The 14,011-nt window shown below is 57.6% G+C and overlaps 2 protein-coding genes across 3 annotated transcripts; both read right to left on the reverse strand.

The window, feature by feature from the left end:
• Positions 1–342: 342 nt before the first annotated feature.
• LOC101007202 (serine protease 30-like) lies at positions 343–6,791 on the reverse strand. 2 transcript variants are annotated; one of them, XM_009195773.4, is made up of 9 exons: positions 5,797–6,791; positions 4,478–4,587; positions 3,356–3,652; positions 2,451–2,658; positions 2,344–2,370; positions 1,955–2,120; positions 1,603–1,871; positions 941–1,101; positions 343–724 (listed from the first exon to the last, which is right to left on the reverse strand). In XM_009195773.4, exons 4-9 carry the CDS (start codon positions 2,500–2,502, stop codon positions 428–430), a joined length of 972 nt encoding a protein of 323 aa, XP_009194037.2. In that variant the 5' UTR covers positions 2,503–2,658; positions 3,356–3,652; positions 4,478–4,587; positions 5,797–6,791; the 3' UTR covers positions 343–427. The 2 variants fall into 2 exon arrangements, with proteins under 2 accessions (XP_009194037.2, XP_009194038.2); XM_009195774.3 differs by lacking the exons at positions 3,356–3,652; positions 4,478–4,587; positions 5,797–6,791 and adding an exon at positions 2,971–3,336.
• Positions 6,792–8,134: 1,343 nt separating this feature from the next.
• On the reverse strand, positions 8,135–13,695 carry PRSS22 (serine protease 22). Its single transcript, XM_031658563.1, has 6 exons — positions 13,197–13,695; positions 12,357–12,383; positions 11,596–11,767; positions 11,089–11,366; positions 9,262–9,419; positions 8,135–8,716 (listed from the first exon to the last, which is right to left on the reverse strand). Exons 1-6 carry the CDS (start codon positions 13,276–13,278, stop codon positions 8,480–8,482), a joined length of 954 nt encoding a protein of 317 aa, XP_031514423.1. The 5' UTR covers positions 13,279–13,695; the 3' UTR covers positions 8,135–8,479.
• Positions 13,696–14,011: the final 316 nt, after the last annotated feature.

A 14,011-nucleotide genomic window follows, 5' to 3' on the forward strand; every position in this document is an offset into this window, starting at 1 on the left:
ATTATTGGACAGTTGGTGGCCATGGCAACTACACAAGAATGCCTGAGACTGAAAATCCGTGGGCTTCAAGGAGCTCCAGCTCTTGCACTGGCTGAGTCACGGTGACTATATAACTCTTCCTCCCACTTTTGGGACACTTTTGAGAGGGACAGGGATCTTATCTAACAACACAGGATAGGCATTGCCCAAGACCGTCCTGAGCAAGTCTGGACACCGTGACCCTATTGATGAAGATGTTCCGCAGACACTGCCCGGGGCAGGCACCATGCTCTCCCAACCTACCACAGCCAGATGTTTTTGTAAAGAATAAAAATGAATTACTAGAAAAGCAAAGACATAAAATACACATTAAAAAAACCTACAGTTTTTATTATTAGATTCCATCAATCCTACCAGAAGGGGGACCCTGGACTCCATGACTCAGGGTTTACAGGGACCCAAGCAAGCGTACGGTCAACAGCTCAAGCAGCAGCACTGGGTGGGACCTGGAGGTGCCTGGATGGGACCCAGAGATGCCTGAGAGGAACCCAGGGGCACCTGGGCGGGCCCCGGACATGCCTGAGCGAGGTTCAGCCAGGGTTCTCTGAATCCAGTCTGTGTAGCTTAGCACCTGGGTGTAGACACCAGGCCGGAAAGGCCGGGCACAGCCGAATCCCCAGCTCACAATGCCAGCCTGGACCCACGTATCATTGATGGGGCAGACCAGCGGCCCCCCGGAGTCACCCTGGGGGAGAGAGAGGGAGGGCCCCATGAGGTCTGCATTGAGGGAGACACCTGGGCCCCAAGTGCCTTCAAGAATCTGCTGCTGAGGCCAAGGAGCCAGGCAAGGACTCTGGACCCTCTGGAGACCCTGAGGGGGGGAACATGGGGACAGAGCCCAGGACAGGGTGAGCCTAAAGAGCCCACACTTCTGCATGGGGTGACCAGGAGCTGCAGTCACCTGGCAGGAGTCTTTCTTGCCCTGGACAGAGCCAGCGCAGATCATGTCATCCTGGATGAGGCGCTGGCCGGCCAGGCTGGGCTCTCCTAGGTGGTACATCAGCTCACACGCGTTCGAGTCCAGGAGGGGCACAGCCACCTCCTGAAGGACACTCGCCAGGGCTGGATGTGATGCGGGGGCCAGCCTGAGCCCACCTCGAGCCTCGTCCCCATCAGGTGAGCCTCTTCCCTCTCACCTGGGATGGTGGCAGGCTGCACCTCCTATCTCTTCTCTGCCCACCCACCCTGCCCGTCCCAACTTCTAAACCAGGAGACAGTGGGGTCAGGGAGCAGTGCTCAAGCCCAGATCCTCTCCCATGACCCTGGCTAATCTCATGACCTCTTAGCCTTGGCTTATTCATCCCACCATGGGCACAATCCTGGACATTGGCTCAAGATCCCCAAAATCTAATATGGTGGTCACCTTGGCCAAGAGGAGTCCCACAGTCTGGACAGTATGGTTCCTGGCCCCAAGTGTTCCCAGCTTCAGGGTGGGGTGGGAGGGGAGAGAAGATAAACATGCGGACCAAGATCTGTGGAGACCACTCAGGCTGGCTCCGCGTGGTCCCTGGGCTGGTCCTCCCTGGCTAGGAGTGGGAGCTGGTGAATGCATATTCCTCTTACCTCTCTCCTGGGTGGACCCCCAGCCTGTTACCCAGCACAGGGACCCAATGGCGAGGGGGGTCTGGGGTCCTGGGAGGCAGACGGGGCTGAACTGGGAGGCCTGCAAGGGGAATTCCAGCTCCATCAGGGCAATGTCCCCGCTGGTGGTGGCCCCACGATATGAGGAGTGGACCAGGAGCCTCTTCACAGTCACCAAGGTCGAGTGGGGCTCTGAAAGGGAGGGTGTCAGCCCTCCGACTTTAACACGGTAGAGCCTGGGATCCTCAGACCTGAGAGGGGAACGGAAACATGGCCCGCTGCAGGCAGCCACTGAGGGGAGGGGCGAGGAGCACCCCCACTCAGCGCCACTCACCTCAGGAAGCAGTGGGCGGCCGTGAGCACCCAGCGTGGGTGGATGAGGGAGCCCCCACATATGTGCCCCACTGAGGCCAACCACAGGCCAACCTGCCACGGCCAGCGTTCTTCCTGGGTGTCTTGGCCTCCCACAATCCTCCCGGCCTCCTTGGAGTGGCCGCATTCTGCAGAGGGATGGGCAGGTGGGAGACCTCAGCTTTCTTCTCTCTCAGAAAGCCCCTCCCTACCGGTCTCACTCTTTACCCTAACACCTTCTGACATCCCTCAGCCCTTGATGTCCAGGGATGAGGCTCCCGGGGCCAAGGGCCTCTGCATGTCCCCTGGGGCCAGTCCTCCCTGGCCAGGAGTAGGGGCTGGCTGAGTGCAGGGATGAGATGTCTACGGTACCTGAAGGCAGCACATCCCCATGGGCCCCTGGAAAGCAAGAGAGCAAAGGGGAGCACACAGGCTGGCAGGGGGTGGGAGGGAGGAGAAGACAGAGGCGCACCCCTCACCTGGCAGCAGCCACAGCAGCAGCAGCAGGATGGGACCTGCCCGAAGCCCCATGGCTCCTCTTCCCTACAGACACTGCACTGGGGTCAGAGTCCTTGGACGGCACCAGAGGTTAGGGGGGCAGGGGTGGCAGGTCATTAACCAGTGGCAATCACGCTGGAGCCCTCTGTGCCTGGCAGAACCTGCCCTCCTCAGATGCCGCTTGGGTTCCTGTCCCACATGTTCCAGGGAGGTGGTTTAGAGGAGGCTGGGGATGCCAGGGCCCACTTCAGGCCAGTCCCTCCAAGGAGCCAGAGGTCAGAGGACCGGTCAGTCCACCCTACTGGGCTGAGATGTGGAAGCCCCACCCATCCTTCCGGCAGGCAGGAGACCCCCACTGCTTCACCTACTGGAAGCTCTGCTCAAGGCAGAGGTGGGGACCAACCCTCTTCACCCTGTCCCCCACCAGGAAGTGTAGTGTATCCACGCAGGCCAGTCGGGCTGCCCCAGCCCACCTCCCGCCTCCCGTCCCACCAGAGGGACCTGTAGCTCCTGCAGCGCCCTCCCGGGGCACACCGTATCTAAGGGGCTGGTGCCCAGGGGAGCCCTGTTCGTTGCTATGGGAACAAACCACAGCCCCGCCCTCCAGACAGGAAGGGTCGAATCAGGAGACACGTTTTCCAGGTACTACTTCCTCCTGCTGTTGCCACTACCCAAAACCTTTGGCCCCCATCCCAGGGCCAGGAGCAGAGGCGAAGCCAGTCCCGAGGCAGCTGAGGACCACGCCATGCGCTTGGTATTGTGCATGGCCTCCAGCCCGCACTGAAGTCGGCCTGACCCGAGAAGCCCAGGATCGCTGAAGAAGCTCCCCACTGTCGTCGCCTCTCAGCCCCACACCCACCCATCCACAGGCAGCCGGGATGCTCACTCAGCCACGTCGCGGACCTCATTTCGGCCTCGCTACGACTCTGCCAACAGGGGGCGCCACAGGAGGTTACAGGGTGTCAGGGACTCCTTTCTGTCCGTTTCCGGCGGTTTTCCGTCAAACTTCCTGCGCTCTTACGGAAGTTGAGGGTGTTTCGCTAAACTTTTGGTGGGCTCCACGAGGGTTTCCAGTGGGCTCCAAGAGGGTTTCCGGTGGACTTCCCGTGCGATCAGGCGGGGTTCCGGTCAGTATGCGAGTCCTGTGAGCATCATCTCAGCCTGGCCTCAGGTCCTGGAGGGTCTGGAAAGTGAGTGGTCCCTCTCAGAAGCCAACCAGAAGATGTTCCCACTGGCCGACGATGGGAGCATCACTGTGGGCAATAACTTGGACTGATTTAAATACGTAAAATAAGGCCAGGTGCGGTGGCTCACGCCTGTGATCCCAGCACTGTGGGAGGCCGATGTGGGCAGATCACCTGAGGTCAGGAGTTCGAGACCAGCCTGGCCAACATGGTGAAACCCCATCTCTACTAAAAATACAGAGATTAGCTGGGCGTGGTGTTGGCACCTGTGATCCCAGCTACTCAGGAGGCTGAGGCAGGAGAATCGCTTTAACCCAGAGACAGAGGCTGCAGTGAGCCTACACTCCAGCCTGGGCAGCAGAACGAGACTCCTGAAAAAAAACCGTGAGTTCATAATATTATAAAAAATACCTCCTTTATCATTTTTGGAGTATGCTAAGGAAACAGTTCATTATTTTGAGGATAAATAGGTGCCAAAACATAAAAAGTTTTAAAAATAGAATGAAAGGGGCAACAAAAATAAATAGATGATGAAAAGTTTCTCTTTATGGAGGAATTCCTACTACTGGACCAGGAATATCACCATGTTGCAATCTAATGGATTAATTGGTCTAGGGAATAATCCTCAACAGCTGCTTCCATCACCAGGAGACAGTTAACTGGAGTGTACCCCCTGATAGATTTTTCTGGAAAAATCAGAGGCCTGCAAGGGGAAGTCCAGCTGCATCAGGGCAACATCCCTGCTGGTACTGGCACAAACAAACAAAACAAGAAGCCTGGAAGGAGGCAGGCTGTGTAGAGCTAGGGCAGCATCTTGACCTCACCATCACACCCATAGCTGTTGAATCGTGGTTCACTGTCATTAGCATGTCAGGTTGTAGCTTTATGGTCATAAATGACTGCTGAAATCTGGGCATTGCATGTGCGTTCAGTACTAGAAGAAAGAGGAAGGAGAGAAAGGATGACGCCAGCTGAATATGTGCCTTTTTTTTTTTTTTGAGATGGAGTCTCGCTCTGTCGCCCAGGCTGGAGTGCAGTGGCTGGATCTCAGCTCACTGCAAGCTCCGCCTCCCGGGTTCACGCCATTCTCCGGCCTCAGCCTCCCGAGTAGCTGGGACTACAGGCGCCCGCCACCACGCCCGGCTAGTTTTTTGTATTTCTTAATAGAGACGGGGTTTCACCCTGTTAGCCAGGATGGTCTCGATCTCCTGACCTCGTGATCCGCCCGTCTCGGCCTCCCAAAGTGCTGGGATTACAGGCTTGAGCCACCGCGCCCGGCCGAATATGTGCCTTTTATCAGGGAAAAACAATCTTCCTAAGAAGCCACCCATCTCATTGGCCAACACTTAGTCCCACAGGCACATGTGACCATGCAGGAGACAATGAACATTTAGCTCTTCCAGGTGGAAGAAGCAAACAGAAGAGTTGAAATAGGGGTTGGCTTAGCCAACCAAAGGAGCCTGCCACGGAGGGAAGTCAGGTATTTAAGCATGTGCTTTTAAATGCTTGCTTCAGATGCAAAGTGGAGAAGAGTTAGGAGGTCCCAGACATAGGAGAAAGTTCCCTCAAGAGCTCATGATTTGAGGAAGGAGTAGCCAGACTTCACAGCCTGCAGCTAAGGCAGTTCCTGCTGTAATGACATTTGTCGCAGAGGTCAGATGGTCCCCATCGGTGCTCTTAGGGAGGTAGAGAGAGCTCTGCAAAAGGCTGTTCTATCGGAGAGGTGAAAAAGGAGCCAGAGACATCTGCCCAGGAGTCTAGGATGGGCGTATAGCCGGCCACGGGGGCCCAGTACAACTGGAACATGTGGGATTCCCTCTTGAGGAGACAGCCAGGCCTACGGGTTTCTGCAGCCCCTAGAGACAGGTGATGCTGGTGGGGTGGAGGTAGCGAGGTCCTCCCACCCAGCATGGTTCACATGTGGGACTTGTTCCTGGGCCAGGCTCCAACAGGGGAGAAGGGGGCTGTTTTGTGAGCCATAGACTCAGCATGTCCAGCAAAGTTTGGGGACATGGGCTGGCCCGACTCTGAGTAGGGTGCACACACCGTGAGCTGGCAGGACCCCCAAGGGAAGGGTCCCCAAGGAAAGGGAGCTGCACGTGCTGCCTGAGCCCGACAGCGGCTGGAGAGACTCTGTACCCACCTCCTGGAACCCCACCGTGGTTTGGAGAGGACATCGTTGGAAGTCCTGTTGCACTTCAGAGCCAGAGCTGACTTCCCACTCCACCCCCAGCCTGTCCCTCAGGGCCCTGGGATCCCATGGAGCCACTAAGGAAGGCATGAGAGGCTCCCTTAAACTCAAGGCTGCCTGGAGGCGACCTCCCAACTCAGAGAAATCTCCACCCTCCCTGGTGAATCCTGCCGCTTATGGGGCGGCTTCTCTGCCCCCACTCTAGGCGCTACATTCTGTCAGGGGCTTCTGTCAGGACCCTATTAGAGGGAGTAGATGCAGAGTAGATGCACGTGCACCAGGGCCTGTGGAGGGATGGGGTAAAGGGACATGCACCCATGAAACTGAGGGTCAGAGAGCGAGAGCTGACAAGGAGGAGAAACAGGACAGGAGCAGGGAGAGGAGAGGAGAGGAAAAAGAGGAAGACGAGGGGCAGGAGAGGGCTGGTCTGGGGGCACAGAGAAGGGGGGCAGAGCTGGCGGGGTCGAAGGAGACAGTGAAGGGAGAGACTCCAGGACAGGAGCAGGGGAAGGAAGTGGAGAAATGAGGAAGGGGGCACTCAGAGACAGAAGGGGGCAGTCCAGGAGCAGGGACAGAAGTTGAGTGAGGGAGAGAGGCCAGCAAATGAGGACTGGAAAGGGGAGGGGCTAAAGCCCACAGAGGAGGTAAGGGAACCCAGAGCATAGGGTGACATCAAGAGGGGACCAGGTCACAAAGGGAGGGGCCGTGGGGGTTGGCTCTGCTACCTGGGACACCTGAGTCACCCCAGCACTCCCTGGGCCGGTCACTCTAACAAACAGCAGGGCAGTTCTGGTTGGTTGGTTGGTTGGTTGTTTTAATAAAAACAACCCCATAGCATTTACTATGATCTGATAATCATATGAAGGTAATCAGGCTGGGCCAGTGACTCACATCTGTAAGCCTAGCACTTTGGGAGGCCAAGGCGGGTGGTTTGCTTGAGGCCAGGAGTTGGAGACCAGCCTGGGCAACATGGAGAAACCCTGTCTCTATAAAAAATTTAAAAATTAGCCTGGCATGGTGGCTCACGCCTGCAGTCCAGCTACTTGGGAGGCTGAGGTGGGAGGATCACTTGAGCCTGGGAGGTAGAGGCTGCAGTAAGCCAGAGTAACACCACTGCACTCCAGCCTGGGCAACAAAGCAAGCCCTGCCTCGAAAAAAATAAATAAATAAGGCAATCAAGACAGTATGAACAAATATTTTAGAACTGCACTTCCAACAAAGGACTCCGAACAAAACAGAACAAAAAACTAAAACTGTGTTGCCTTCTCCAAACTTGGCCATGTCCTTGATCATTTCTGGATGGAGACATTTCATGGTGGTGTCATAGTGTCTCATTCTTCAGCACAATTTGACCTGGTGGTTTTCCTGACTTCGCTTTGGGTGAATCTCTTCTGTATTGGCTACTAAGAGGATCACATACTCACCAAAGCCAGCAGCACAGCCCTCTAACCACATACCCACTTGTTACAGGAATGCTGGGGAAGGCCTGAACCCAGGCAGGCTGGGATGAGGACCCTGGGTCCAGGAGGCCAGAGCGGGTTGCAGATGAGTGGCTGTGGGGAAACAGAGTATTAATCTGCATCCCTAAGCAGGCAGGAAGCCAGACAGACCCCTCCTCTTGGCCTGGGACCAAATTCCCACCTCCCATGGGGACAGGTGGGGTGACTCAATTCCTGATGCCCACAGAGCCAGAGGCCTGCCCTGCCACTGTCCGCTGCTTCTTCCAAAGTGGGGAGTTTAGAGCTTCGCAGTGAGTTGCTCGACGAATCGGCTCCTGGGGATGAGGACCCAGCAGCCTGCCTACGGAGACGGGGCTCTGATGGGGCTCACCTGGGCGCCTCCATCCACCACCACCCTCAGCTCTGCCATCCTGAGGCCCCTGAGGCCTCTGGTGGGGAAAGCAGAAGGGGGGACTTGGCCGGGGGTGGAGAGGTAGCACCCCACTCCCATGGGGCTGGGTTTCTCCTCACCAGCCTGTTTTGGAATCCAACGCACAGTTTGGGTGTTCCCAATCCCTCTCTTCACCTTCCTGAAGCGGCAGAGCTGGGTTTCCCAGGCCTCTAGACTCTGGCCCCTCTCCATCGGCTGCCCTGCCCTGGTTGGGAGAGGGATAAAAGGGAGGGTGGCCCAGGCTGCAAAGGTCAGGGGTCAGGAGGCTGAAACCTAGGTGGAAGCAGGGACCCAGGTGGACAGGATGGCACAGTCTCTGGCCAGGCCAACATCCAACCCCTACCTTAACCCCCTCTGGACCCTTGCTTTCCAGTGTCCCCAGGCATGGGAAAAACAGACATTGCAGAATAAATAATTTATTGAAATTGTTGGAATAAATAAGATATGTGGGCAGGGTTACAAATAGCTATAAATATCATTAACTTTTATAAACACAAAAGCAATGGGGCCCGGGGCGGGACCGGAAGTCGTGGGGCGGGGCCTGAGGCCTTCGAGGCGGGGCCTGAGGCCGTCGGGCGGGGCGGGGCGGGGCGGGGAGGGGTCTCCTTTCCGCAGCAGCCATCCGGGTCCCCAGAGGTAGTTGGACCTATTTACAGCGGGGGAATCCGCCCGAGGCCGTCGCAGATCCAGATCCAGATCTGGGTTTGGCCGTCTTTCAGATCCGAGCCCCGCGACCCGCTGCGCCCTAGGAGCGCGCGGCCGCCCCAGAGCCGGGGCTCGGTGCCCTGAGGGCCCCACTCCCCTGAGCGCGCCCACGGAGCTGCACCCCTTGCACGATCTTCTCCACCCAGGAGCGGTGCGCAGAGAGGCTGATGTAGACCCCGGGCCTGTTGCGCTCGGCACAGCCCTCGCCCCAGCTGATGATGCCGGCCAGCAGCCAGGCGCCGTCCACCTGGCACATGAGGGGGCCCCCGGAGTCGCCCTGAAGAGAGGAGGCGAGGTTAGGAACCCCCGTGGCACAGGGGGTGGCAGAATCCAGGGCACGTGCCCTGTCAGGGAGCAGATGAGCCCCGGGAGCCCATTTCTCCTTCCTGGGGGAGACAGGACCTGAGTGCCACCCAAGAGAAGTGCCTGGCGACAGAGTAGGAGCTGCAGCCAGGCCTTAAGACGGCCAGGCCTTAAGACATCCAGGCCCAGGTGCTGCTGCTGCACTATCTGACTGTCTTCCAGACAGTCCCAGAGCTAGAGCTGGCTCTGGGTACTGAGGCGTGGGAAACCCCCTGAAGGGAATGCAAGCTCCAGGAGGGCGAGGTGGTGCAGCTGGATGCCCAGTTTAATGTCTGAACAAATAAGTGAGTGGCTGAGCCAGGCTGAGGCTGGTTCTATGGGGACCGGGGGCTGTCAGGCACAGCCAGTTCTGGGGAGGAGGCCAGGGAGAGGTGGTGATGCCCAGTGGGGACAGGGGTGATGCTGGCTCCTTCTCGAGGCCCTCCTGGCCAGGGGTGGGGGGCTTGGGGGGAGGCTCACCAAACAAGCATCCCGCTCCCCCTCCAAGTAGCCAGCACACAGCATGTCCTCAGTGATGGCTTCGTGTCCTGCTCCCCGCCAGTACAGGCGGCTGCAGACTTCCGAGTCGATGATAGGAACTTTCAGCTTCTGCAGGGTCTGAGGGTGGGGCAAGGGCACTGAGAGGAAGGAGGACAGAATCAGGCTTGGGGGTCTTCCCTCCTCGTTGCCTCCTCAAAGGACTATCCTCCCTGACCACCATTCCTCTCAGCAGCGGTGCTCAAAGGCTAACATATTAGCTCTATCAGGCTCTCCCAAGATGCCTTCAGAAAATCGAAATTCCAGGTCTTCACCTCTGGCCCTGCTGAATCAGAACATGAATGTGAAACCTAAGACCCTGCCTGCCTCTTTAATAAATTTTCTGATATCCACAGATGGTTAGAGCCTTTCCTGTCTCAGACACTGCATTACTTCATCCAGCACTGGGACTGCTATAGAGGAAGTGTTCAATAAATGTCTTCTCAATGCTGAAAATTACCAGGACCTGAGGGATCCCCACACCTTGCCTGGAGCTGGTCTACAGACTGTGGTCTGCAGATTGTGGACTGAAAGTCTGCAATTCTAGCTCTTGAAGAAGCCCCTACAGAGATTATGGGGAGGCTGAAACCTCAGAGTCAGTGGGATCCCCATACACCTGAGCTAGTGTCATTTCTCTTAATTATTCTGGAATCTGGTTAAATTTTCATCTGTCTTACACTTTGTTCTTACTTAGTCTCTATCTCTCTCTCTCAAACTCTCTCTTCCAGGTCTTCATTGTATCCTCATTTCTGCCTGTATGTTTCTTTTCCTTGGCCCAGTCTCTATCATCCACCTGCCTGTCGATCTGTCATCTACCTTTCTCTTGCTGCTTCCCTGCTTCTTGCTTTATGTAATCTAGTTTGAGTTTCAAGATGATGTTTTCCAAACCTCCAGAGGTGGTTTGAAAATTGTATTTTACAATTAAGGAGGCTGCATTTTCTCCTGAGAATTTTGCCCACAATTATGGCATGCTGCCACCAGGGGGTGCCTGTTCCCACTCTGGAATCAGACCTCTTTTTACATTCACCCTGTATTCAGCTTAGTCCCACACACACCTCCTTTCAGCCATTCCTATATCGATGAATTGAATAGCTTCACGGGTCTGGCTGTTGCCTCAAAACATAGCTAAAGATACTTTTGAAGTAGAAATGAGGGCGGTCACAGTGGCTCACACCTGTAATCCCAGCACTTCAGGAGACTGAGGCTGGTGGACTGCTTGAGCCCAAGAGTTCAAGACCAGACTGTCTAACATGGAAAAACCCTGTCACTACAAAAAATACAAAAATTAGCCAGGTGTGGTGGCGCACACCTGTAGTCCCAGCTACCTGGGAGACAGAGGTGAGAGGGTCACTTGAGCCTGGGAGGCAAAGGCTGCAGTGAGTTATGATCACACCACTGCACTCCAGCCTGGGTGACAGAGTAAGACCCTATCTCAAAAAAAAAAAAGGAAGAAGAAGAAAAGAAGGAGACAGAGAGGGAGAGGAAGAGGAAGAAGGGGGAGGAGGGGGAGGAGGATGAAGACGAGGAGGGGGAAGAGGAGGAAGACGAGAAAGAGGAGGAAGAAGAAGAAAGAGAAAGAAAAGAAAAGAGAAATGGCCTGAAATTGCCCACCGAGGTTTCTTCTGGATTGCAACCTATCTTTTCTTCCATCTGTGTCATGCTGTGCCTCTGGCCTCCACTTTTTGTTGCTCATGGTGTCTGTGTCCCTAAGTATCTGCCATCCTCTGTCCCCATCCACCCCCAACCACCTTGGAGAGAAAGACGCCGCACCTCCATCTTGGATGCTCCCCCAGCCTGAGATCCAGCAGTGCGTATTTGGAGGGAGGTGGATAGAGGCATCAGGTAGGCAGATGGGCAGGACCCGCTCCGAGAACTGTATGGAGTGCTCGAGACGCACCAGGGCAATGTCCGCACGGGCACCCTCCTTCCAGGAATACATAGGGTGGGGCTGCACCCAGGCAACACCCACCTTCTGGGACCGAGAGCCAGGATTCCCCAGCTGCCAGGCTCCCAGCAGCACAGAGAACAGGGATGGCTTGTTCAGGTTGCTGGAAGGAAAAGGAAGAGGAGGATCAGCCAGGAGGGTCTAGGAGGAGGTACCTGGGGGGACAGCAGGGGTGTGAAGGTGCCTGAAGGCAGGAGAGGCTTCTAGGTAGAATCGAGAGGCACCAGGATTGAACAGAGGCCCAGAAGCAGAGCCCGTGAAGGGAGTCCATGACCTGGGGCACAAAGCCTAGGGCCTTGGAGAATCAAGTGTCCCAGGCTGGCCATACATACTCCTTGAAACAGTGGGCAGCAGTGATCACCCAGCGGCTGGTGAGCAGGGAGCCGGCGCAGTGGTGGGTCCCATTCTTCTGGATGCTCACGACCCAGGGCCACTCGTTGTCAGTGCTGTCCTCGCCGCCCACAACCCGGTTCAGCTGCTGGGGCTTCCCACAGGCTGGGGGAACTGGAGGGGACGGTCAAGTTTTGTTATCTCCAGCTTCCTACAACCCACCCTCGGAATCCCAATCCCTAGGCCTGCACCCCAAGCTCTGCCCACAGCCCAAGCTCCATTCATGCCCCCAAGCTCCACCCACATCCCAAGTTCTACCTGCACTGCAAGCTCCACCCACACCCCAAGCTCTACCCACACACTAAGCTCCACCTGTACCCCAACCCAACCCACACCCCAAGCTCCGCCCACCTCCCAGTCCCTTCCCTCCCTCCATCGTCACTCTCTGCTGGTCCTCCCCTGGCCCTGGCCCTGGCCCTCCCACTCCCTCCCTGTCAGCTGCACCTGGTCTCTCCCACCGCCTTTCCTTACCCTGCTTTCCACTCTGTTCACCTTCCTGGCTGTCTCTCTCCTCTGGCTCTGGCACCTCTCAAGCCTTTCTCCTTGCATTGGTGTCTCCTTCCTGCCTCCCTTCCCCTTGGGCTCTCTCCCCCTTTCACTCCAGCCCCTTTCTGACCCGTGCCCCGGGGAGGGACACATAAATACTGCCTGCGCTTGGGCCTCCTCCCCTCTCCCTCCTGTCAGAGCTGCCAGCTGCACTCACCAGGTATCCTGGCTGCATTGAGGGTGGCTGAGGGCAAGAGAAGGAAACAGTTAGGCCAGTGAGGGGCCCCAGGACCCAGTGGTGAGGGGCCTTCAATGCCCAGTGAGGAAGGGCCCCCAACGCCCAGTAAGAAGGGATCCCAGTCCCCAGTAAGGAGGGTCCCCAGCACCCAGTGAGGAGGGTCCCCCAGCGCCCAGTGAGGAGGGTCCCCCAGTGCCCAGTAAGGAGGGTCCCCAGCGCCAAGTGAGGAGGGGTCCCCCTGAGTACCTGGTGGTGAGGAACCCTTAGCCCTCCAGTGCCCAGGGAGCCCCTCAAGTCTCTCAACCCCAGGGCCCTTCCCGGCAGGGCATTTCCTGGGGCCTGGCCAGGCCCTGGCTGCACAGCTGTAAGCCTGCCCTCCCGCAGCTTCCCGTCCAGCCTGCCTACCGAGGACCAGGACCGGCTCCTCCGAGGGAGGCACAGGCCTGAGCCCCTGGGGCGTGGATGCTGCTGCCACTGGTGCCCTCCCCTGACCTCCTGCTGCAGGAACAAAACAAAACGGTGCTGCCCCAGAGGCAAGCCGCGGAGGATGAGGAGATGGGATAACACACGGAGGCGAGAAGGAGGAGGCGATGGCGACGCTGACAGTAACCAGAGACGTAGGCGCGCTGCGTACTTGCTGTGTTTTCTGTTTAATCCTCACAGCCGTAGAAGAAACCGAGGCAGAGAGCAGTTAAGGAGCCAGAGATAAACAGAGAGCAGAAGCAGAAAGGAGATGAGAGAGGCAAGGCGGGGAGGGAGAGAGGGAGGGAGGGAGGGAGGAGGTGGGAGGGAGGAGGGAGGAGCAGCCTCCAGACGTACCTGTCCACGCCAGCAGCAGCAGGGAGGTGAAGGTGCCAAGACAGCCCCCACCCAGGGATGCGGGGCCTCCAGAAACCACCATGGCTGGTGGGGCGGGGGAGCGGGCAGCAGGCTCGAGAGACCCAGGGCGATGCGGGTCAGGGTGTGTAGGTTCCCTGCAGGTCGCCCCAGGTTTTATCCCGGGAGGCGGAATGCCGTCAGACCAGTCCCGAGGTGGCTCCCGCGGCCACTCTGGCTGTGGGTCATGGGCAAGGGGCGGGGCTGCGGGGAGGAAGCCAGCCGCTACAGGGCCCTGGGGGGGCTTTAGTTGAGACCCCAGGCTCCAGCTGTGGGTCCAGGATGTGGCCTCCGGAAGGGCAGGGGAGGGGGCTCGGCCCAGTGGTCCCTGACATTGACTGTCTAGGGGCAGAGAAAGGTCCCAGGGCACTGAAAGGAAGGGGTTCCGGGCTGGGGAGGGCCTGGGTTTGGAGTGGTTGAAGTCTGGGGTACTGAGTGTTGGGGGGTGCTAAGGCCTTAGGGATCTAGGGGGTGCCCGAGGCTCAGTAAGGGCACCCACCTGCAGGGGCCCGGGCCCCTGTGACTCAGTCCAGAGACCTGGCGCAACCCGGGGCTCGGGAATCCCGTTAACCCACTTCCCGAAAGCTGTGAATCAGGTGAGTGGCGACCTTGGTGGCCTCCTGGTGGCCGCCCTCCTGTCATTTCTGCAGGCGGGCCTCAGCCCTGCCATTCAGACACCTGAGGAATCACCTCACTTGGAGTCCTGGGAAGGGGAGGAGCCCATGGGCACCAGGGCGCAGCCAAGCAGCGGGGTTGAA

The sequence above is a fragment of the Papio anubis genome, chromosome 18 (genome assembly GCF_008728515.1).
Source record: "Papio anubis isolate 15944 chromosome 18, Panubis1.0, whole genome shotgun sequence".
Taxonomy (NCBI): Eukaryota; Metazoa; Chordata; class Mammalia; order Primates; family Cercopithecidae; genus Papio; species Papio anubis.

Coding starts and splice junctions, on each gene's coding strand:
- LOC101007202 (XM_009195773.4), bottom strand. CDS start 2,502: ATGGGGCTTCGGGCAGGTCCCATCCTGCTGCTGCTGCTGTGGCTGCTG. Junction 2,371..2,450: donor GCTGCTGTGGCTGCTGCCAG/GTGAGGGGTGCG, acceptor CTTGCTTTCCAG/GGGCCCATGGGGATGTGCTG. Junction 2,121..2,343: donor TGGGGATGTGCTGCCTTCAG/GTACCGTAGACA, acceptor ATCCCTCTGCAG/AATGCGGCCACTCCAAGGAG.
- PRSS22 (XM_031658563.1), bottom strand. CDS start 13,278: ATGGTGGTTTCTGGAGGCCCCGCATCCCTGGGTGGGGGCTGTCTTGGC. Junction 11,768..12,356: donor CAATGCAGCCAGGATACCTG/GTGAGTGCAGCT, acceptor CGTCCCCTCCAG/TTCCCCCAGCCTGTGGGAAG. Junction 8,717..9,261: donor GGGAGCGGGATGCTTGTTTG/GTGAGCCTCCCC, acceptor TCCTCTCTTCAG/GGCGACTCCGGGGGCCCCCT.